The sequence below is a fragment of the Perna viridis genome, chromosome 12, assembly GCF_037379345.1.
Source record: "Perna viridis isolate PV_CMFRI_1.1 ecotype Kerala chromosome 12, ASM3737934v1, whole genome shotgun sequence".
Lineage (NCBI taxonomy): Eukaryota > Metazoa > Mollusca > Bivalvia > Mytilida > Mytilidae > Perna > Perna viridis.
The window spans coordinates 25078592-25103621 of record NC_142456.1 but is presented as its reverse complement, the minus strand read 5'-3'; the positions used below and the strand labels follow the sequence as shown (position 1 = coordinate 25103621).

Below are 25030 nucleotides of genomic sequence, written 5' to 3'. Positions count from 1 at the left end.
TACTTTACCTATAAGAATGGAATGCTGTTTTTAAATAATTTCTAACCAGATATATTATTTCATTTTTGAAAATGAACTAGAAGAAGGGTTGTTGATATAAAAAAGGTTAATATCGATTTAATTTTTGTAATTTAAGTAAAGTGGAAATGTTTGTCTTTATTTGATAATGGATATTGGCCAGTTATGTTTTTTTTTGCTGGTATTATTAATTTCAGTTAAACATTTCTTCAATAGTTGTTGTTTTACCATGACTGGAAAGGTCACAAGAAAAGCATGGCATCAACATTTCTGTAAAGTTCAAGATCAAAGTTTTTTCACAGTGTTATACAGTAAAATAAAAGAAGACGCATTTCTGGATTAAAAAAAACATCCCTCATCATACAAACACACATTAACATAAGATTGCCTTGCATTTTTTACAATGTCTTTAGCATATCTTGCCATTTTTCAGTATTACATACAATATTCTACTCATCTGATTTTTTCATGATGTAAGTAATGTAGCGTTTTGATGTATTGTTTTATGATGTTTAAACGTTTAAGTATAAATAGTTACTAATGAAGTATTTTACAAGTGTATTTGGTACTTTAATTCTTCGATAGATTTTGTCTCACCTCAGATGAAACACATAGGAATTCTTTCTGGGAGCAACATCGATAGCAGTGTAGTCTCTAGTTGATAATTTGAAGACGCTGTCTATGTAAGAATCAGGCAGATCTTTTGACATGGACGACACAGGGTAAATGTCGTCCCACTGAACATTTTTGTAAAAAATATAAAGTGTGTTTCTACAAAGCAACAAAATAAAAGATCTCATACTTTTTGGTGGTTGAGTCAGACGTTGATGGTACATGACAAAGAATAAGGTCACTTTCTTATCATATTTTTGGCAAGGAAATTATGTCCACACCCAAACAACAGCTTTATACTTGGCGAACATATTCATTATTACATAGTTTATCATATGTGAAAATATACTGTAACAGTTGTTTCTTTGGTGTGGAGATATTTTTTTGTAGATGTAAACATGTCCGAATGAAAACAATGAATTGAGAAAACATTCCTCATCATACAACCACACAGTAATTTAAGATTGCCTTATGAAATGATTATGAAAATGTACCGTATACAAAGCAACAAAATTAAAGATCTCATCCTTTTTGGTGGTTGAACATTCTTCTGATCTTGACCTCCATTTGGTACATGACTTACATGCATCACATTTTACATAAGTCAAAATCTCTGAAAATTTTACCCAGACCCACCATACTTAATTTATGTGAATACATGACATTCTAACATTTCCCATAATGCTTTCTTTATATATATTTTTTCAATTGCAGCAGTTAATCAGATCTAGCATTCAGTTTTGAGAAAGGATGCATTTGTGATATGAAATACGCCAACTTTCTTTAAACGAGGAGTTTAAATAACGTTAAATTGGTGCAGCAAATTAATTTGACGTCATTTAACATAAATAGTCAAAAATGGTAAATTTTGGTTGTTTTTGTTCGGACATTTTTACATCCACAAAAATATCTCCACACCAAAGAAACAACTGTATATTTTCACATATAATAAACTATGTAATAATGAATGTATTCGTCAAATATAAAGCTGTTGTTTGGGTGTGGACATAATTTCATTGCCAAAAAGAAAACCAAAAAAAGTGGCCTTATCCTTTGTCACGTGCCATCAACTATTAGGTTTGTACATACTTACTTTCTTAAAACTGTAATACCTAATAGACTAAATACCATATTTGTCTATGAATCCTTCTTTGTGGGTACATAGTTGATCTCATACGTTTTAGTGTTGAGTGGAACATTCACCTGATCTTGACATCCATTTGGCACGTGACTGACATCCATTAAATTTTTCGTAATTCAAAATCACTTGAACTTTTATTCAGACCCATCATACTTAATTTATGTGAATACGTGACACTCTAACAGCAGTGGAATATTTTCTCCTAATTTCACACTTGCACCACATTTTTACATATAAGTTAATTAATTCTCAGCAACAGTAAGACATATTTTAAGTATTTTTCTAGATACCTCTTGGCAAAACATGCCACTTTGACACATCATCTAAACTATCTGAAATTAAAGTGTCAATGATAAATGTCACCTAAATCATAACTTCTTAATTGATGGGTGTTATATTTAAAACAAAATGTGGGTACCCATGCCCTTGAGGACTAATATGAGGCAGGTATTACCAGCAAGAGGACAAAGTTGAACCATTGATATTTTTTCAAGTAATAATGACACATACTGTTTTACAATTAGGATTTATTGGCTTCATATTTTAACAAACCTTTATTAAAGATGTGAGCTATAAACATTTGTTACAGATATGAAACTCAACGATCTTTGCTTTATATTACTCTTGGTATAACACGTTAACTTTCTGTCAAACTGAAATCCAGCTCTCAGTGCTTCTTAGGTCAAAGGTTAAATTCGCATTTATTACCATTATGACGACTTCGTCTTTTATTACCAAATGTGAGATCCCAATCTGCAAGTCACTAATGATGAGCAACAAACCAAGAGTCAAACTTTTCTAAAGTTATAGTTTAAAAATTTCCAATTCCTTCTCTGTGTAAATTTTTTTTTTTTTACCCAGCCCAAACATGTGGTGCTGCTTGCACCAATTAACTCTCTTGTATGTCAATGGTAAGAACAGAGAAATAGTAAAGTAGGTCTTTAAACCTCAATGACAATTTGTAGATGTATTAATTTGTACGTATTTTCATTTTTTCAGTGTAATGAAACTAGCCAAACACCAGTTCAATTTTTTTCATTTTTATCAGGTTGACATCTTTTTATTTTTTTTTTTAAATAATTAAATACATGTATGTTTGACAACATAGACAAAGGGGATACTGGTGTCCAAGCAAAAACATAAAGTGTTGCATGAATTGAACAACAGAATAAAACACATGGGAAAAGATTGTTGTAAAAACAGTCTTCAAAATTAAAGTAATACATTTTGTAGAGTTAGAGTATTGTTTGACATTCTGGGAAAAAATATGTTAATTCAGGCTAAAAATTTACCATTGGACTTTTTGGGAATTACCCTCGTTTTGTGATTAGACATTCTATGAATTAATGGTCATTCTGGGACTAGACATTTTGGGCTACAACCCATTTGATTCTAAGAACAGGAGGATGCTCACCACCAGGGGCTATTTAAGCTGTTGTTAAAAGGTAAGCTTGCTCTTAAAGCAACTTAGGAGCGGATCCAGACACTAGAAAAGGAGGAGTGGCAACCGGGGTTCCTCAGAAAAAAGGGTGTGCTAGGACATTATTTACATTTTTTTTATCAATTTTACACATGAAAATGACAAATTTTCCTATAAAAAGGGAGAGGTGACAACCTTCTGCACCTTTAGATCCGCCTCAGCATCCCACTTTTTGAGTTGCTCAGATGGCTTTGCTAGTGACTATGACAACTTAAAGGTTTCCAACATTATGAGAAACACATTTTGGCCAACACCTCTGTTGATAGATCATACTGGTAATGGTTGCTGCAACCTTTGAAGAAATAAGAGAATAGAGAACAACTGGTTTCGCTTGATTGAACAAGATGACCGCAAGACTGCAAGACTTATCTATGTAAGCTTCTGATTGGCCACTTTTCAAGGATCAAAACTCCTTCGTATAATATAACCAGATATCCTTTTTTAAGTATTGAATGCTACTAAATATCAATATTACTCGTGTGTCTCCCCTCACCCCGTATCTTTAAAGTACTTTAAAATATTTCACTGTGTTCCCTTAAAACAGCTGATATTAAAATCAATTTCAGCATAAAAACCAGAGGCACTTGTATCATAAGAAAATCGACCCCTAGACCTTACAATAAAACAAGAGCAGTTCTCCAGGTTCCCCGCCTCACAACAGAAGTAAAATTTTATGGATTAGAATTATGGAAAGAGTAATTGCAGTAGATTAAGATACCTTTAGCCTATGACCTTGAACTTTAATGACGGTTTTCTTTCTTACTATGACCCATGCAAGAAGTGACAATAGGTATGACATATTTGACTGACATACTGTTTTCTCTTTTCAATTAACATGTAATTATCTCCTATCTGGAAAGTTATCAACTGTTTTAAGTAGGTATAATTTACTGGTTGTTTCAGTCTAAAAAGCAATTTTTCTGCATTTATTTTTCAATCATTAATATCATTTAGTAATTTTAGATATTGATGAAATCAAGCAGTGGCTATCAGACGCACCATATTAGCTAGAAAACAAATTACCTGTTTTTTCCTTTATATTTTCAATAAAAAAATAACAATAGTAATGGAAGACATTTCTTGTATATGGTAGATAACTCAGTGAAATGCCATGGGTCTGCTGGATAGGTGCTGCGTCAAAATGACGGGATTCCATTAATTGTATAAAATTCTATCCCCAGGAATATCCAAAAGACTATTTAATCAAGCATATGTGACCTTGACCAGTGACCTACTGATCCAGAAATAATTAGTAGGTGTCTTCCTAACCCCACAAGCGTTCAACTATGTAAGTTTGGTGAAAATGTATGAAGGCGTTCAAAAGTAACGCTCCAGACACCAATTTTCGCCCAAAAATTACATTCTGTACAGTCCGCGTGACCTTGACCTTTAACGTTAACCTTCTGATCTCGCACTCAATATGTGTCTTCCTTACCCCATAAGCCTTCAACTATCCCACGTTTGGTGAAATTATATGAAGGCGTTCAAAAGTTACGCCCCGGAAGCCAAATTTCTTCTAAAATAATTATTTCATGAAGTTCTCAAAATCAATAGGTGTCTTCCTTACCCCAATAAGCCTTCAACTGTCTAAGTTTGGTGAAATTATATGACGGCGTTCCGGGAACCAATTTCGGACGGACGGACGGACGGACGGACGGAAAGTCGAATTCTCTACTCCCCCGCTTATAAAAGGAGCAGGGATCCGATTTTTTTTCAGGAGCAAGTGCCTGTTTGTCAAAAAAAAATGAAAAATTCAGCGACATGACTAACCAACTGCTGTATATCCATGTGCATGTACCTGTATATATTTATCTACCGAAATGTTCTGGAGTTGCATGCACCATATCTATTCAGTATAATATAGTAGTAGTGTAGACCTCCTACATCACATTCGATGTGCTATTATATAAGGAAGTCTGGTGAAAATTGAAGATGTGTTTTGTGATAAGGTCAACTAAATAGTAAATCACATATACGGCATAAGAACATGCGATTATGGTGCCTTAGTATCGTACCTTAGTATTGACTCAGCGATAACTAGTATTTTGTGCCTAACTACTGATTTTGTCAGCGAATTATCTAAACGATAACGCTATTCTTCGCAGCATCTGCTCGTTTCTTTTTTTTTGCAAAGTAAGCATTTTGTGCCGACAAAAGACATGTCTAAAACTAACGGAAACCAAGAAACAGCCGAACTTATCTACACCGAGATAAAGATGTCCGAGAGAAAGTTCTCTCTGAAAGACACAGAGAAAGAAGAACTGAACGTACAAATAGATGATAGAAACTTAAGGCGGATGAATTATAGAACGGCTGACAACCCATCTATACACCTAGCTTTATTCTTTTGTTTGCAGGTAAGAGTTTTCTTTCCAGAGGCCGACCTCTTTTTTTCTTTTTAGTTTTTTTTTAAATTTCATTTGCAGGCCCGATGTCACTGTATCAAAACATACTATTTCGTCTCCATACGAAGATCATCACCAGTGTGTTTTCCGCGTACCTACAGTAATTAATCACCTTGCAATGTCCTCTGTATAACTCCATTCAACGTTTCGTTCGCGTTAAATATCTCTCTGTCACTCCGTCTGTCACTCCATTCAATGTTTCCTTCACTTTGAATATCTCTCTGTCACTAAAGTCAACATTTCTTTTGCTTTAAATTTCTCTCGATCTATCACTCCATTAAGCGTATCTTTTGCTTTAAATTTCTTTCGATCTGTCACTACATTCAACGTCTAGTGGACTGAATTTCTCTTGATCTATCACTCCATTAAGTGTATCCTTTCCTTTAAATTTCCTTCGATCTGTCACTACATTCAACGTCTCGTAAACTGAATTTCTCTCGATTTAGAGACGTCCCTTCATTCAACGTGTCATTTGCTTTGAATTTATCTCGATCCGTCAACGATCAATATTTTTTTCGCTTTTAATTTCTGTCGATCTATCACTCCATTAAGCATTCCCTTTTTTTTTTTTTTTAATTTTTTTTCGATCTGTCATTACATTCAAAGTGTCATTCTGGATCTATCTTTTCCAGCAACATTTCATTTGCTTTATAATTATTTCTGTCACTTCATTCAACGTTTAAATTTCTCTCGATCTTTCGCTTCATTTAGCGATTTGCTTTTAACTTTCTCTTGATTTAGAGACGTCCCTCCATTCAACGTCTGATAAGCTTCGAATTTCTCTCGATCTGTCACTTCAATCAACGTTTCCTTTGCTTTAAATTTCTCCCGATCATTAAGCGATACATTTGCTTTTTATTTCCTTCGATCTCTTACTACATTCAAAGTGTTATTCAAGTGTTATTATATTTTCATTCAACGTGTCATTTCCTTTAAATCCATTCAACGTCCCCTTTGCTTAAAAACTCTCTCTGTCACAGGCCCTTGGTACCAGGATTTTTTTATCACCAAAAACATTCGAAAAATTCCCGGATTTATTCATTTTAAAAATATAGTAGTCTATAAAAAATCAGACAGGTATGATTCGTGACATGCATATTTAAAACCGTCGAAAATCGCTATTTGTTATTTAGAACCAGTTATAGACTAAATAACCAGTCATTTATTGCATTCTTGACATAAATGAAAGGAGAATTGGATAAGTATTGTGAATATGTCAAAGAGGCAACAGCCCCACCAGAATGACGGTCGCAAATAGTTATCGTTCTTGACTCAGTTGATTTACATGTTAAGTGGGAGATACATAAATTTATTGTTTTCCAATAAATATACACACTTGCATACAGAAAAGACTTACGTAAAATAGGGTGGACGTGTATGTAGACTGACACATCGTTTTCAAGGCATTATTATATAGATAGCAGTGTTTTATCGAATGTTCCCAGTGTAATAAATTTCGATAATTCACACTGTAAAATAAATTCGGTAATTTCACTCTCGCGCTTTCTCCCGCCAAAACGTTATAACTTTGATATCAATCCGCCAATCACAGAATTCAAAGTTCATATTGAAAATATCGATAAATTATGAAGAAAATCTCTATATAAATAGGATAATCAATTGGTTATCGTGAATAGCCGAAATATTACCACTCGTGCCAGAATGCTTGAGGATTTAACTCGTGTGCGTTCATCGGTACTCGCGATAATATTTTGGTTATTCACTCTTTCCAATTAATTATCCTATTATTCTTTTTAATGACCGTGAATCACCTCATGCTCCACGCATTGGAAGTCGTTCATATCAATTCTTACTGAAGTAAATTTCGAACGTCAGACTCTGTTTCGGAGCTTACAACTAATAGAATATATTTCGAACGTCAGACTCTCCCTCGGAGCTTGGAATCAACTCAGTCTTCCATTGGCAATGCCTGAATTTTAAATGGCATTTCTGGTACTTAACATAGCCTCCACCTGAAGCGCTCTTTGAATTCCGGGGCGGGGGGTGGGGAAGGGTCCTGCATTTCACAAAAGCGGAAATCGGGTAAATAAGCTCTAAAATCTGACAAAAAAACTCTGAAAAGAATGTCAAATTATGATATCAAGAGGACGTTTTAATTAAGGCAGGTATATTCACATACATTGCAAACAAAGGTTGATGACTCATTATGACCCACACGAAATGACAGCTTTTATGTGTCACAGATTTGTCTTTTGTATGATATTATAGACAGCTTTAAAACGCTATACTTACTACGTAAAGTTGGTCCATTTAAGGGGTCACCTTATCGTGTTTAAAAAAGTGGTGATATGAAAGAGAGAAATCAGGACCGAAATTCGTGGTGTTAAAAATCAGTTCAGAACAATTTGTTGCAAAAAGGGTAAGGTACGAAACAGAAATCCAAGATGAAATGGTGGCTCCCTGTAAGTGTGTCATGTTTGAATATACAGTAAAGAAAGCACAAACATTACTTAGTCTACTTGTGCAGTGTACATTTGCACCTTTGTAAACTTTAATTGGTGCCTAAAAACAATTTTACGTAATTTTTTTGCATTTGAAAAAAAAATTTTATGGGTTATATATGGACAGTATAATAATAGTGCAAGTATTAAAAAAATCTTACATTCATAAATACTTTGCTTAAGGGCATTTATATTTTCATAACCTTACATGTCTGTATAAACTCTCTCAATGAAGAAAGGCAACACATGACAAAATATACACAATTATTATTACGCATATTCATAACGCATATTCACATACATGAAACACTGCATGAAATTCAAGTTTTAAACAAAAATTTGATGGGTGACATAAAAGATAAGTAGTGTAGACGGCATCAATTGCCGTAACAGTTCATTCTTAAAAGCATAAAGAAAGCATAATATCAGTATCCTTGTTTAGAACGCGTTTTATTCATTAGAGAGTATATGTTGTAAGAACCTCTAGATCAAAGTTACACGAATGAAAATGAACGTACCACATGTTCATACAGTTCGAGAAATTTTAAAATTCTAAACTGTGGATCGAATCAAATGGAACCTGGAAAAGAACATAAGCGAAATGAACAAGGCTTCATATTTACAATTGAAAATGAACACAAAGGAGGAATTAAACTGAGACAAGTGTCTGAATGTGAAACCCATAAAAACAAATGCGAAGTTAAAATTGATGGAACAAGTAGCAAGAAACTGAACTATCGCATTTCCGTACACCCATCGGTACATCTTGCATTTTTCTTCGCATTTCAGGTAAGGAGCTTAGTTGTCTTATAGTTAACTGGCGCAGAATCTGATTCTATAGTTCTAATAGCGAGAGGAATCCATACAGATTAAGTAAAGGCAGCAAAGTTTTTTAAAAGTGGAATAAGATCGTAAAAATTTCTTTCTGGCTCATTTGTTGCTGTTGATAGTGTAACTTAATGTAAGTCACGTGTATCCAGACAGTTGGATAAACATACAACAGAGCTGATCAGAGCTAGTACACACTATTTTTTTTTGTTTTTGTTTTGTTTTGTTTTGTTTTGTTTTTGGGGGATACCTTGGAAATTTTTGTTAGTGACGTCATTTTATGTACGTTATATCTTAGACTTGCCATTGAACCAACGAACAACAATATTGTTGTTAACATAGCTGTATTAATACAGAATTACATATTATGTACATGTAGTCTTGTATCTGTACCTGTACATGCCATGTAGTTGCGGTTGAATTCACAAAAACATCTTTCCAGACCAAAACATTATTACTTCAATATCTGTATTAATGGCAAGGTAAAATAAACAACCTATAAAGTTATACATGTAAGTGACGGAGGGGCTCTAAATGGAAATAAAAGCAAATACGTAACTAAAGGCAGAGCTTGTAACCTGCGCCATTGCTCCCTGAGAGACAGACTTTTTGGACCTTGGTTTTAAAAAATACGTCTCAAACACTGCCTGGATTTTTTTTTTCATAATTTCATTTCCGATATTCAGATTTCATTGAGGAATATTTTGTTTCTGACAAAAATATAGAGGACGGATTTTCATAATATCATCAATATATAATTATCTTCTCTTCTGTTTTGACTACTGATTTTTACATCAATTTTGCCCAGTGGCATTTTCGTGCTGTCTGATTTGTTCATATATACTAGATACAATTAGTCGTAACCGAAGTTTAGTATGCTGGTTTATTTCATATAAGTGAAAAATTAGTAATTTCAATTGGATGAAACCTTTTCACGTGGTATTAATTAATCTTCATTAAACATTTTTACCACTCAATACCATGATGAGATAATGCCCTCGAGTAAGCAGTTGAAAAGGTAAATATGGCGAATCGCAAGTCTGCTTCTGACGCAGAAACACGATTTGCACCGCTTCCTGAAACAAAAAAAATCAAAGATATGTTTCCTCAACAAAATAGTTAATAAACTGGTCAATACCGTGATCTTTAGACTGCCCGTAGGACAGTGGTGCAAATGTATAGACTGCGACCTCGACTGCTCAGTCATTATGGCTGTCTCAGTCAATACCACTGTCCTGTGGGCAGTCTAAATATCACGATATTGACCAACACCTTTTACATAGTTAATACACCATTGCCATCGGCAATACTTGTACCTAGTCAGGACCATTTCGGGTGTTTCTAACCTTCGCATCCAGAAATTCTGGTTTGGGTTGCCTGTAAATAGAATTAAAGGCCGAGCGAATCGACGCAAGAAGATATTTTGAGATAGAACTTTTGAAATATGCATTGTGAATATATACAGTATTTCTAAATTTTAGAGGGAGCGTATTCCAGCTCCACCCCCAATGAATCTAAACCTGATTTTGTTCGTGCATGACTCGCATTTCATTGACAAACTTGAAAAGTGAATGAAAGGTTGGCATACCATTCCTATATCCCCTAATCCTTACGTTTCGGTGTTAATTTGATAGCGTGCATACTTCGTATGTTGCAATTGGAATCATAGATATTTTCTACCATTTTACTACCTATTACGTGCGAAGATGTTTACTTTTTTGTGGAATAAGTGATGTTTGTTCAAAATAAAGAAAGTTTAAAAGTAGCATGTCTCTTGCAATCGTTAGTACCTGACTATGATATGTTAAACCCCGTGGCAGAGGCTAAAAGTTTTTGTTCTCATCCTCTTTCCAGAATCAAAAGAATTGTCATAATTTACGACATGTGAACAGTTTTATATTAGAGTTAAAAGAGATTGACACTGATACTAATGTGAAAAAAGTATGCGTTCGTTTTCAGGTTATAATTGTTGTTGTGCTAAATTCAATGCACTTGTGCATTTACCTATTAGTTACTGACCGTGGCAATCCGTGCGTACTACACATTAAATTGTAGCTCCTACATATTGATAAACCACGATTTCATATCTTAAAACAGTTCAGTTGTTTTTCAGAACATTCTACTGGCTTTGCCATGGTGTCTCTCGATGGCGATCCTTGTTGCCGATTTTGTATGCGCTGAAGATGATTACAACATGAAGGCAATGCTTCTGTCAACAACTCTCTTAATGTCTGGGCTTACCACATTAGTGCAAGTGACTATTGGGATAAGGTACGTTAATCTTGGATGCATTAAGTGTCAGTCTCTGTAAGAATCAGGCAGTGGATGAATCATGGTATGAAAAATCCAACAATTTTGAAAGTTTAATTTTGCTATTTGCACCATCAGAATCAAGGAAAAATTACCAGATTTTCCGTCTCACTTTAGTAAATTGTGTTATAATTTTATTGTAAGGCATTTTAAGAGCAGATAACTCTGTCAAAAATCTTATTTTTCTAACATTCTATTGAAAAATTTCTTAGTAAATTTAGTGATGCAGAGATCGATATTGGTCTTTTGAAATAGAGGAAACATCCTTGAGTGAAATTATATTGTCAGATTGGTGGGTTTTTGACATGCTTGTTTCTAATTTTACCCATTTAGCTTGATTTTTACAAAAAAAAAAAAAAACAAAAAAAAACAAAAAAACGAAAAAATTTAAAACTTACACTAATTCATTTTTATCATAAATTAGTTGATGGATTTTTAAAAATCAGGTTATTATATTGTGTAGTCTTGATCCAAATTATTTTGAGCCTCAACTTAAATTTAATTGACATTTCAAATAACTCGGGCAGATGATTGATACACATTTCCAATAACTAGGGCAGATGATTGATACATATTTCCAATAACTCGGGCAGATGATTGATACACATTTCCAATAACTAGGGCAGATGATTGATACACATTTCCAATAACTCGGGCAGATGATTGATACACATTTCCAATAACTCGGGCAGATGATTGATACACATTTTCTAAACTGCTGCTAACCGATGAATTATCTTGATTCGTAACGTGTCTTTCAGTTTACAAATGTTTTGTACAATAACTACATGTAAAGTGAAACGTGGTAAAGAGAAAAAAAATTGAAATGTCTGCTTTTAAGATGAAAACCGACAAGAATCCACTTATTTATTTATATTAATATACGGAAAAAAGTGAATCTACTCCGAATTTTTTTCTGATCCCACAACACCCCCGAGTCCTCTCATTATTTAGGTACTGATGTGATATAATGTACATATTTAAACAAAACAATATTTTATTTATCTAAGTACCAGTCCACATAAAATTCTGACACCGTCAATGGTAAAGTGATTCATGGTGAACAAAAACCCACCAAAAAACGATGCTTTTTAAGTCTACATATGCTATATTTTCACATAGCGATAATTATTTCTGTATTTAGAGCTGCACTTTTGAGAAAATCATACATTTACTCCCTCTGAAATCAAACAAATCAAGAACAATCAAGAACAACAACTCTTGCAAAGTACCAATTTCATGTACAATCTATATAAATTTTATCTAAAAAATGCAACCACCAAATGAAGAACTAAGACTGGTTATGTGACTAGTGACTGTTACTGAACAAGAAATAAAACTGAATTTGGTGGGTTTTTGACATGCATGAATCACCTCGTCTGATTTTTATAACGACTGCTACTTAACTCAACACGAAGTAAGCTCTTCCTGTATCTGGACAATGCTGCTTTTTATTTATTCAGATTGCCTGTGTACCAGGGCCCAACAACAGCGTACATCATCCCACTGCTCGCACTAAAAGAGCTGCCTGAATGGTCGTGTCCAATAAAAGCCACAGAAGGCAGTAACGTCACTACAAGTAAATGAATTGCTATCGAAACATTTTTCAGACCTGTTTAATTACATGAAATACAGAATAAAATTGACAATGCTCAAAGAAAGTACAAACACTATTTCTGAATTTCTGACAATAACGATACTTGTATTAGTGTATTCGATAGTTAGCAAATTTATGCACAAGAAAATACGTACATGTTAACCATGTGGGGAGTTCATTTATGCTTGATTTTTGTGCTAAACTAATGATAAAGTAAACGTATGGGAGGGATTGAGTGTCAGTCTCTGTAAGAATCAGACAGAGGGTGAAATATATGAAAAAAAAAACAACCATTTTGAAAGTGTAATTCAACTATTTGCGCCATCGGAATCAAAAAAAAAAAATTACACGATTGTCCGTGTCATTTTGGTAAGTTGAGTTACAAAATCGTTGAAATGGACTAAAAATGAACATTTCAAGGGCAAATAACTCATATTTCTATTTTTTTTTTAAAAATCTTAACAAATCCAGTGATGCAGAGGTCAATGTGGTCTTTTCACCCTTGAGGGAAATTATATTTTTAGATTGATTGGGTTTGATCTGCATGTGTTTCTGATTTTTTACGCCATGAAAACTGATTTATTCAACGGATCATAGTTTCCTTTTCCTCTTTCGTCTACCCCGGACTTGACTGTTTATGAGCAACTCGGCGGGTGTTTCTGGAAAAGCAGAGGATACTTACCCTACCGGTGCATCTGGTCCATGCTCCCAGTTTTTAGTGGAGTTCGAGTTGCTCATTTGCTTTTGTTACTTTGTGTGTATTATTTTGGTTACTTTGTGTTCTTTGCTGTGTATGTCTATTTTCCGCGTCTGGTCTTTGTCCATGGATTACATTTTGATCACCGCTAGAACCTTGGTTTCCTTGATTAATCTTTCGCCTGGTTGTTAGAAAGCGAGATGTGCATGACAACAATATACAGACCACTCAATTACAATTTTGAATTCTGCATACCTGTAACAGGTCTTTAAAATGCTCTTTAAAATTGATTTTGATTTTAATTTTTTGACAGAGAAATTGCATTATTTTATAATTATTTTTTTGTAATTATCAATGTTTTGTTTTTTCAGATAACATTTCTTTACACAACGCCACTTTATACAACTCAGAAATAGACTTCCGGAACTTTGTTATTTTTCCAAGAATACAAGTGGTATAGTAACGTATTTTTGTACGAAAAATATTTTCTTTTGAAAAAAAAAAAAAAAAAAAAGAAAAAAACTACATGTATCATTTTTCGAGGATCAACAGGCGTTTATTTAAACGAAGCGGCAATTTCGGCTAAACATTCTTAACGTCGTTGAGAAGCAGTATTTTAAATGCCAAAAAAAAAAAAAAATAATAATAATAAAATAAATAAATAAATAAAACTAAAACTTTTTTCTGGGTTGGCCGTGCATGAGCCTTGTTTGGCTTGTCAATGATACTAAAATTCGCCCATAGTAAGCCCTCTAAGACAGATGCACACGCAAATGTATCTATAAATTGTTCGTAATCAATAAAGATTTCGTTAGTATTCAAATTGTGGTTCCAAAATTGATCAAAGCGCAAAAATCATTCAGGAAAATAAGAAATTAGCGCGAAAAATAATAATTTTTTCCCTAATATTTTAGACCATGGGATGCCTTGCTTTAGCAGGATTTATCCACATGTGTACAGGAATGTTCGGGTTGGTCGGCTTGGTAATGAAGTTTGTTGGTCCAATAACAGTTATTCCGACTGTATTACTTATAGGTCTCAACTCATTCAAAGTAACCGTCAAGTTCTGCAAGGTTCATTGGGGCATTGCAGCAATGTAAGTATATAGAATAGAAAAAGAATGCATAGGATAAAAAGTAACAAGCGTATAACCTAAATACAAAACAGTAAATACTTTCAGAAATCACCAAAAGGCAATCAGTTAGTGTAAACACACCTTTAAGTAAGTCCTCGGTAACTGAACGATGAGAACTCTTCAAAATCAAACTAAGAAGTAATATAGCGGGACAAAGACACATTAATGAATTGAATTTAATCATATAACGCTGTGTGAAAAGGCGGGTCTAGAAGGTTACAGGCTATTAAAAACATTTTTCAACAACACGTAGTGAGTTCCTGCCCCCTGGATTTGTCAATTTAACAATTTCATTAATACTTCCTATAAAATATATTCTATAGATCTAGATTCATCATAAATACCAATTCATATGTATATTACCCTCAGTACTCACAATTTCCATAAATATACATTTTTCTCAATAGACCCTATTGTAGTAAATTGATGAGCATGCTCAGTGTACACTTCCGCGAGGTAGGGCTTGGGTAGAACAAAAGAGTTTTCCACACGGAAGTGTATATTGAGCATGCTGTACGCATGCTCATCGACTCTCCTACAGTTAGCACAAAAGGGTCTACTTTCAAAGCAGGACTTGGCATTCCTTTCTAACCGACAAACACGTTTTCTTTGGTTAACTAAATGTTTTGTATCCTCATGTACTCTGGTCCTGTCAAGTACATTTTGTACATAATGTGCACGTACTACCCAATGAGCAAATATCTGTACGTGATCGTATATCTTTTTGGCCATTGTACGTAGGCGTGCTGACCATTAATATCATGTGGTATTTTGATATTAACAAGTTGATTTCTTGCTTTTCTCTACTCAGTCAAAATAACGACAGTAGTGATGCCCATTCATTATAAAGACTGTAATGATGCCCAGTTAAAATAACGACTGTAATGATGTCCATTCATAATAACGACTGTAATGCTGCCCATTAAAATAACGACTGTAATGGTGTCCATTCATAATAACGACAGTAATGATGCCCATTCAGAATAATGACTATAATGATGTCCATTAATAATAACGACAGTAATGATGCCCAGTCAAAATATCAACAGTAATGATTCCCAGTATAAATAATGACTGTGCAATGATGCCCATTCAAAATAACGATTGTAATGATGTCCATTCAAAATAACGATTGTTATAATGCCCAGTCAAAATAAAGACAGTAATGATTCCCAGTCAAAATAACGACTGTTATGATGTCCATTCAAAATAACGACTGTGAAATGATGCCCAGTCAAAATAACGACTGTAATGATGCCTAGTCAAATTAACGACTCTTAATGCCCTGTCAAAATGTTATTGAGTTGCACTTCTCCACTGTAACGTTAAAAGTATGTCTATTCGACGTTTTTCTGATAGATGGATTAGTAACCTTATATAAAACTATTCTCAAGAGTGATAGGGGCGCCAAAGTCGGGTGTTATCTCATAATTTACTATTTACATATTGGAGTTAATCTTAATTAAACGCAAAATACTGATCATATGAAAATTGCAAATTTCAGTATGTTGGATGCGTGCTCTCATCAGAAGCATTATAACCAAATAGTACTGAAGTTCAAGATTCAAAGAATAAATTATACACATGAAGTATTCAAAACCAAAAATTTCGAAACTGGAAGCCAAATCCAGCACCAGCGAGCTGTACGTCAAAGAGGCTATAAAATCGCAGCCAAATGTTTGGTACAAGGAATGAAGCCTCGGTGTTATAGGGGTTTTCAATTTTGTTTTTTTAACGGACAGTTTCGTTAAAAATCATATATGCTACATAGGATCAGACTGCGTTAGTGAATACACTGACGGCTACGTGAAATGAACTATAAATACCAGTATTTGCCTGCAAGTTTGTTTTTATTTCCTAAACGTTTATTCTGAATTCTATTTTATTTGTTTTCACTGTTTTTTTCTGAATAACTATATTTTCCAGAACTGGCATTACATCTCTCGTTTTGTCCTTATATCTTGATGGATGGAGAATGCCAATGCCCATATGGAACCGGAAGAAAGGATGGCATATCATTCGATATCCAATACAGCAAGTATTGTCCGTGAGTGTTTGATTTTGTCTGCTTCCTATTGGTTTGGATTTAAAACAGTAACGCTCACTTTCATAACGTAAGTGATGGGTGTGTTTATATAGAAGTTGTATTGATCCGTTCTACATATGATTTGTCGAGGGCACCTTGCAGACCGAATAACCACACCCTGCCTGTATCTTACCCATCCACTAGGATCGTTGGTGGGAAAAGTTTCACAATCATTCAAAAGCGTCTCCTGTATTATTTTACATAACGGTGTGGAGTTTAGTATATTACGACATACAAAGTAGATGTACAACTGTGGAAACAATGCCAATAGCCAACATAATCAAAGTACAATCTATGCAACTGGTTGAGGGATGATAGGAAACAAGAAATGTACATGCATTTACTTTTTTACAAAGATGTGGGAAACACAATGCGACTCAATGTTGCGCAGCCTGTTGTTATACAGATCATTTCACTTCTTACCAATACGTTTTAAAATATTGACAGAAGCGAAAAGAACTTTACTAAGGTCAAAGTCGGTACATTTAGTTGATCAAACACCCTCAGAAAGGAATGAATTATTTTAAGTATTACTCCCTAATGATAATAATAATAATAATAATGGAATGGTTTATGATATATACTGTTATTAAAATTGTAGTATTTTAAACGATTTTCTTAATAAAGTAATATTGAGCAAACGTTTCTTGTACGGTTAGCTTCCTTGTTATTTTCGTTTTTTTTTTTGTTCTTTCAGATTCTGATAGCTATTATACTCGGGTGGACAATATCAGCCATTTTTACAGTAACAAACATTTTACCGAATAACCCGGACAGCGTCCAGTTCATGGCAAGGACTGATGCAAGATCAGACGTCATCCGTACTACCCCATGGTTCTATTTCCCGTATCCAGGTAAGGAAGAGATCTCATTTTATTGCACATTGTACAATCTCTCCATGCTGGATATGGCTTTCTTTTTCAATATATTTGTTAAGTGTAAGTGTTTGTAAGAATCAGGCAAAATGGGAAAATCAGAAACATGCATGTCAAAACCCCACCGATCTGGCAATGTAATATCACTGAAGGATACTTTCTCTATTCGAAAAGACCATTACTTAAATTTCTGCATCACTGGCTTTACTCAGAAATTTTTCAATAGAATCTTAGAAAAATAAGGGTTATCTGCCCTTGAAATGTTTTTCACTGCATTTCAATGAAATTGTAACTCAATGGTCCAAAATGATATGGAAAATATTCTTTTTTTCCTTGAGTCTCATGGTGTAAATAGCCAAAGTACACTATCAAAATTATGTTTTTTTTCATACCATGTTTCACCCACTGCCTGATTCTTACAGAGACTGACACTTAATGAGTACATCTTCTATACAATTGAACTTTTCTATGTAATTGGTTCTAATGCTGCTGATGACATACATATTTCAGATATTAATTTGATTGGTATCTTTTTTTTAATTTAGAAAGACAAGGATCAAATTAAAAATGAAAAAAAGACCCGGATTTAAGATAGAAACGATACGCAAAATCATTTGACCAATTAGGAAGGCAGGATATAGAAAATAATATTTATCCAAACTGTGATTCGTGTATGTGACACGGGTAATAAGGTCAGTTCAGTTAAACTAGCAAACCGTTTGAGTACATTAACTATATTGAAGCTCTACCATGGATTGAATGAGTTTGCCTTTGGATATAATGATCTTATTCCAATGCAGATATTCTAATGTTATCACTGTTTTCTTCGTGTATAAAGGACAGTTTGGGTCGGTTCAGTTTTCTGGTGGACTTTTTATGGCGTTCTTTACGGCAACCCTATACTCCATAACAGACTCCATAGCAGATTATCATGCATGTGCAAAGATGGCAAGAGTACCACCACCGCCTATCCACGCTATTAATAGAGGTATAATGATGGAAGGCTGTCTCAGTATGATTTCCGGTTTCTTCGGAGCGGGTCATGCTACATCAACATACGGAGGCCACATTGGGTCAATTGGAATAACCAAGGTAGATTGTAGAACAAACTGCAAGGTTATCATGTTGCTTCAGTTTGCGAAATAGTGAATATGAAAATCGTGTCATTAGATTTCTATTTGGTATGCATATTATTAAAATTTCCTGATCTCATTGGATGACTGGTATGTCATTAGATTTCTATTTGGTATGCATATTATTAAAATTCCCTGATCTCATTGGATGACTGGCATGTCATTAGATTTCTATTTGGTATGCATATTATTAAAATTCCCTGATCTCATTGGGTGACTGGCTTTTTAGACAATAATTCATATATAGGTGGGGATGAACACACTGTGTGTCACATCTTTATGGCAAGCCAAAGTAGACAAAATTCAATATTTTGTAATATTAGAAAATAAAGTTTTGATATCATAAAATCGTTTTTTAATATTAAAATTCATTTTGTATTAAAAATTCATTTTGTAATATTAAAAGTTCATTTTTGTAATATTACAAAATCCTGATTTAGTAATATTATAAAATATCACACATTTTGTAATATTTGAAAATGAATTTGTAATATTAAAAAATAACTTTGCAATATTGCAAAATCAGTCACATTTCTTGATATTACAAAATGATTTTCTAATATTAAAACATCGTTATTGAATACAACAAATCCATTTTAAAATATTAGAAAAATCAATTTCTGATATTAAAAAAATCGTTTTTAATATTAAAAATCCAATTGAATTTTTAATATTATAAAAGGGTTTTGTGATATTAGAAATCAAATTTGTAATATTAAAAATGAATTTGCAATATTAAAAATCATTTTTAATATTAGAAAACACTCATTTTTGTCCGCTTTGGCTTGCCATACAGTGTACATCTTCTAGGTATTCATATATATGTACGCCACGCCACGGACTACTTTTATTGATCACTGTGTATTGCATATTTTCAAAAATAAATCTAAAATGAAATAGAGATGAAATAAGAGCAACACATCAAATGTAATTATAAACATTATATCTTTCATTTTTGGTGTTTCATCGCCCTGTAAACGCACTGACCGGTCGCACATTTTTGAAACAAAGCGTGTTTCATTGAAAATGTGCCACTTTCTCACGCCGATAAAAAACTTAATTCTCAATTAAAAATATATATATATATATTGATCTTTTTAAATCATACATAATGAAAAAGTTTATCAGAACACCAATGTCTTAACTACTGTATAAGAAGTAATATACTCTAATATTTTTAATTGGCCGGAATTTAGAAGGCTAATTGTGACGTCATGATACGAAATATTTCGAATGTGAAAGTGCATTTGTCATAATAAAGTTTACAATGTATTAAAATGTTTATTTTAGGTCTGTCAATCAATGTCGTCACGTGGCACCATTTATTAAGTGGTGTTTTATATAGAGGCAAATTTTTACGGTATATTCTAATATATAAAAAAAAAAAAAAAAAAAAAAAAAAAAAAAAAAAAAAAAAAATAAACATAGTTAATAAAGGTCAAGCTTTTGAAAATTAATGTCAAAAGATACAGAACAAATTGCCGTTATTCAAAGATTGACCCCTTTTTTATTATATTTTAGATCATTGTCATATGGAGGAAAAAAATCGAAAAGATATGTCTATGTCTATGGCATGCCGTGACAGCATTACGCGCACATGTTTATATATGAAGGTTTTCTTTATATATGCATATGTTAAGAAAAAGAATGTGATTATTTGGAAAAAAATATGTGTGTAAATCATGTGTAGAAGAAAAGTGCATATATATAAGCATTTGTACACATAATGCAGTAACGGCGTTCCATAGATTAAAAATTCATGATTTATTTCATATTTCTTTTTGTCTGCTAATTTAAATATAGTTTCTGTTTTTTTTTAGGTAGCCAGTAGATTAGTCTTCACGCTCTTTCCGTGTATACTGATCTTGTTTGGTATTATTGGCAAACTGGCCGCTGTTTTCATTACAATACCATACCCTGTCCTTGGTGGTGTACAGATAATGGGATTTGGAATGTTCATTGGTTTAGTAATGTCAAATTTACAATACGTTGATATCAATTCAACACGTAATTTAGCTATAATAGGTGTTTCAACCTTATTGGGGTTGATGCTTCCTTTCTGGGCAGCTGGAAATTCCAAATCGATAGACACAGGTAAGTTTTGAACAGGAAGTTTTGCATTGGCGCGTTCGTAGGTTTTCAGATTGAAACTTTGTTAATTTTTAAAAGCTCTAAACGTTTTTTTTTCTATGAAATATTGGTGTACGTGTGCAAACACCCATCGTAAAAAATGAGAACGGGCCTATACAAGTGTACACGTACTTAATATATTTGTACAAACCTTTAGTGCAATCATTAACACACAAATGTTTTTAATTGACTATATTACTGTCATTACAAAGACACTAATCAGGAAATATTGTTTTAGGATCCGAAGGCTTTGACAGTTTTATCAGAGTAATATTGTCAAATCCGTCTCTTGTTGGAGGGGTGTCGGCCTGTTTTCTTGACAACACCGTCCACGGTATGTAGCGCCAATAGCAACAGACGATATATATATATTATGATAAAACTGTTTGTAACTTCATAGTACTACACTATTTTGATTATGATTGTCACACAAAAATAGGTTTATCAAAAATATGAGATGTTAAATCATCGACTCGGAGATCTTGGAAACTTTCAATTCAAAACTTAAGTACACTCCATATGAAATTTGGACACTGTCTATGACAGAACTGATTCATGGTGAAGAAAACCAATTAATTTGTATTTTTGTAGAAAGCCATAAAATCGTCTCCAAATAAATTCAACCAAATCAAACGTAATCATGAAGGGAAGTTTTCAAATTTCATGTACAATCTATATATAATTATTATTTCTAAAGCGCTGCAGCATAAAAAAAACCTTTAGCCTTGTTAAGTTGTCTGTAACTGTTACTTAATAAGATATAAAATGAGTATGGTGTATGAATCACCTGGATCCTTTCTGATTTTACGAAAAACTACGAAAAACAGTACATTAATTTCAAAAAAGGATCCATAATCAACCAGGTAAAAATAATTTGACCGAGAAAAAAGTCATTCCTGTAGTCAACAATCACACCACCGTGATGTAAATGTCAATTAGAAAAAGTCAAAAAGACGTAAAATGAGGAAATAAAATCAATAAACTACAATATCACACTCACACACACAAATTGAAAGTAAATGTGCAACAAATTTATAACAGGTCAGATGTAAGGTAATTCTTTCTTGATCTAAATTAGTAGGTCCTAATCAGAATCAACTGGTTGTTCTACTAGTGTAATTCAAAGTTGCAAACCTAATATATAACATGCAGTGTTTAAATATCTTTGTCAATTTGTTAGGTACATTGCTAGAGCGTGGAATGCTAGCTTGGGGTCCAGCTGCAGAGGGTAAAACGATAGCCGGAATCGAATACGAAGAAGGATACGAAATCTACGAGATTCAGAGCTGGTCATCGAAAGTAAACAAGTTGTCTTTTACTAAATATATTCCTTTTTTTCCAAAGTATGACATTTCAAAACCAGTGTGTACATGTTGCAAACGAAAGAACTAGAATTACTATAGACAAAACTGATTGTATTATTTTTTTATATAGAATACTGTTAACGTACAGTAAGTAAATTTTCTACATGTACTAATTTCTTTTATTTTCGTAGTCCGATGAACAAATTGGCATCCGCGAAATTGATTTTTGACGCTGTGAAACGCTTTGTACTTTTTTTAGATCGTGAACATTGATACCTGCGAACACAGTCACCCAATAGAATCCGGGAAAATTTACAAGCGCTAAAATTAATACGTTTACAGTAATGGTATTGATATATAATACGGCGGAAATTACAATTCAAAGACATTTTGTCTTCAAGTTAATAAAATTCACACAAATTTTAAGGTAATTTGCTCTAATGACATACATATATATATATATATATATATATATATATATATATATATATATATATATATATATATATATATATATATATACAAATCAGTATTAAATGATTAAATGTACAAAAGAAAATAATTTATATTTACATTATTTAGATTTCTTATATGCGGGTACGCATTCATAAAGCTGTTTCTTCTCTTCACCACTTTTCTCTTGAGGTTTGAATTAAGTTACTCTCATCACCCTCTGCTTTCAATTCTTCAAGATTATTTACGGGAGATATTAATGGCAACATAAAATCTTCTTTACCACTGTCAAAGGCATTTTCAATCTGGTCATTGATAAAAGAAAATTGGGTAATAAAAAGAGTGGACCCATCAAAATCATGTTCTATATTTTCTATATAATTGTTACCATCTAGGTTCCATATGCATCACCCTCTTCATCGTTCCCAGTCTTACTTTCCTCGGGATAATAGTACTTTTTATTTTATTTTGTCTCTATTTGTCGTCATTCTCATCATTATTATCAAAAGGAGTAATTGTTCCTAGGATAGTTAACTATTTTTAGATATATTTAAAAAAAATGTTAATTGAAAAAATATTGTGTACTTTTTATTAAAAACAGGTAAATATGTTTGTTTTAAATGGTAAAATTATTATGTAATATTTATTCTGGAAATATTATGTATTATTTATTTTGGAAATAGTATGTATTATTTATTCTGAAAGTATTATGTAATATTTAAAAAAAATATATGTATTAAAAATATATTTGCTTACCATCAGCATAAACTCCATCATTTAGAAATGTAAATATTTTATCATATTCATCAGCCTCTATGTTGGCTTTGACAAAATCCAGGTATTGTGTACAGATTAACACGTCTAATTGATTGTAATAGAAAAAGAAAATCTTTTAAATAAAACAACTTTTTGATTTATACTGTAACAATCCAGATGTACAAAATCACCTGTTCATCAGAACCATTTGTTATACCAATCAACATATGACAAGAGTTCGTTTTTATCACTGGAACTAATATCATGCTGATGGAAAGAGTATTATATGACAGAAGTTCTGCGGAATAAATAGTATGATAATATTCATCCAGAACAAATGCACGTTGACAAGATGAGCCTTTATTTGTCCAGTGGTAATAATATATAAAACGAGCCTTGTGTAACAAAACTATATGTGGTTTGAACCCGCATACTTTTATAAACATTTAAACTAATTGAGGACAAGGTTTTAATAACGGTTATCAATACAAATTTTATGTATGTTCTTACAGCTCAGAACGTCCGATTTTAGTTTTGCAGAAAGTTAAAATGTAATACCGAGTAAGGATCTTTGCTACATTTGGAAAAATTTCATATCTTTAACTGTAATTTAATGTTCATCTGTTAATAGCCCAAATCCTTAAATAACAAAAATAAAATTTATTTGATGTACGACTGTAAAAGGTATGATAATTGTTAAAATATCAGTATACTCCTTTTCCAGGACACACCTCTCTCATATTATACATCAACATTAACCTGCTATGTTCATTCAAAAAAGTAGAAATCGAGAACTACAGCGCAAATAGTGCATTTTGTATAATATTAATGGTGAAAATAAGAGCGAATTTACTTTCGGGATTGTGACTAATGATTGCCGAACGAAAGTTATCTGCATTATCAGTAGTGTAACGCGCATTTCTGTCAGTGATTTCCGTAAGACAAGGGGATTCTTCTGAAGTACATTTAACGATGTAAATGTGCAAAACGTTTCCGAATGCATAAAATAAGCGGATGTTGTTGTATGTAATTAACAATACTGTTGGTAACCTTAATGCTGGGTACTATCGGAAACATGGATAATAAATCGGGTTTTAGTACCATTCAAAAACACAAAATTATGTTAGTTGACAAACAAAAAATTCGAGGTGTCATATTGCTGCATGGGAACATCATACCTTTATCTCAAACGTCGTTGATACACGACTTAATCATGACCTACTACTTAACAGTGACTACTAGAAGCGCTAAACATTTTTCTCTTCCATAGGCACCAAGAACACCAAATAATTGATTTAAATAATTATCTTTAGTACAAAATCTATTTGAAAGAAGAACTGACCTTCATTTTATGTTACTAGTATTTTAACATTTAAGTAAGTACAAAATAACTTAATTTGAATTTTTCTGAAAAAAAGGAGTTATCACATGTATAATTAAGCACTAAAGCAAGTTTTTTTGGTTCAAAATCTGATACGTGGTCTGAGATAACACCCACTTATCAACTCCAATACGATTTTCTGGTGCTTATATCTGCAATTAAATTTACGAATCAGTTTGTTGCAAAGAATAACCGGAAGCATTTTTGTGTTGTTTCTTTTGCCTCTG

The 25030-nt window shown here is 32.9% G+C and overlaps 1 protein-coding gene across 2 annotated transcripts; it reads left to right on the top strand.

Moving 5' to 3' along the window:
* The first annotated feature begins 5110 nt into the window (after positions 1-5110).
* Positions 5111-23581, top strand: LOC148601798 (solute carrier family 23 member 1-like). 2 transcript variants are annotated; one of them, XM_088555907.1, is made up of 11 exons: positions 5111-5608; positions 11060-11217; positions 12720-12835; positions 13922-14004; positions 14465-14646; positions 16612-16732; positions 17469-17625; positions 18485-18738; positions 20600-20873; positions 21148-21243; positions 22090-23581. In XM_088555907.1, exons 1-11 carry the CDS (start codon positions 5411-5413, stop codon positions 22299-22301), a joined length of 1851 nt encoding a protein of 616 aa, XP_088412033.1. In that variant the 5' UTR covers positions 5111-5410; the 3' UTR covers positions 22302-23581. The 2 variants fall into 2 exon arrangements, with proteins under 2 accessions (XP_088412033.1, XP_088412031.1); XM_088555905.1 differs by lacking the exon at positions 5111-5608 and adding an exon at positions 8439-8907.
* Positions 23582-25030: the final 1449 nt, after the last annotated feature.

Coding starts and splice junctions, on each gene's coding strand:
- LOC148601798 (XM_088555905.1), top strand. CDS start 8,692: ATGGAACCTGGAAAAGAACATAAGCGAAATGAACAAGGCTTCATATTT. Junction 14,647..16,611: donor CATTGGGGCATTGCAGCAAT/GTAAGTATATAG, acceptor TATATTTTCCAG/AACTGGCATTACATCTCTCG. Junction 18,739..20,599: donor GGTCAATTGGAATAACCAAG/GTAGATTGTAGA, acceptor GTTTTTTTTTAG/GTAGCCAGTAGATTAGTCTT.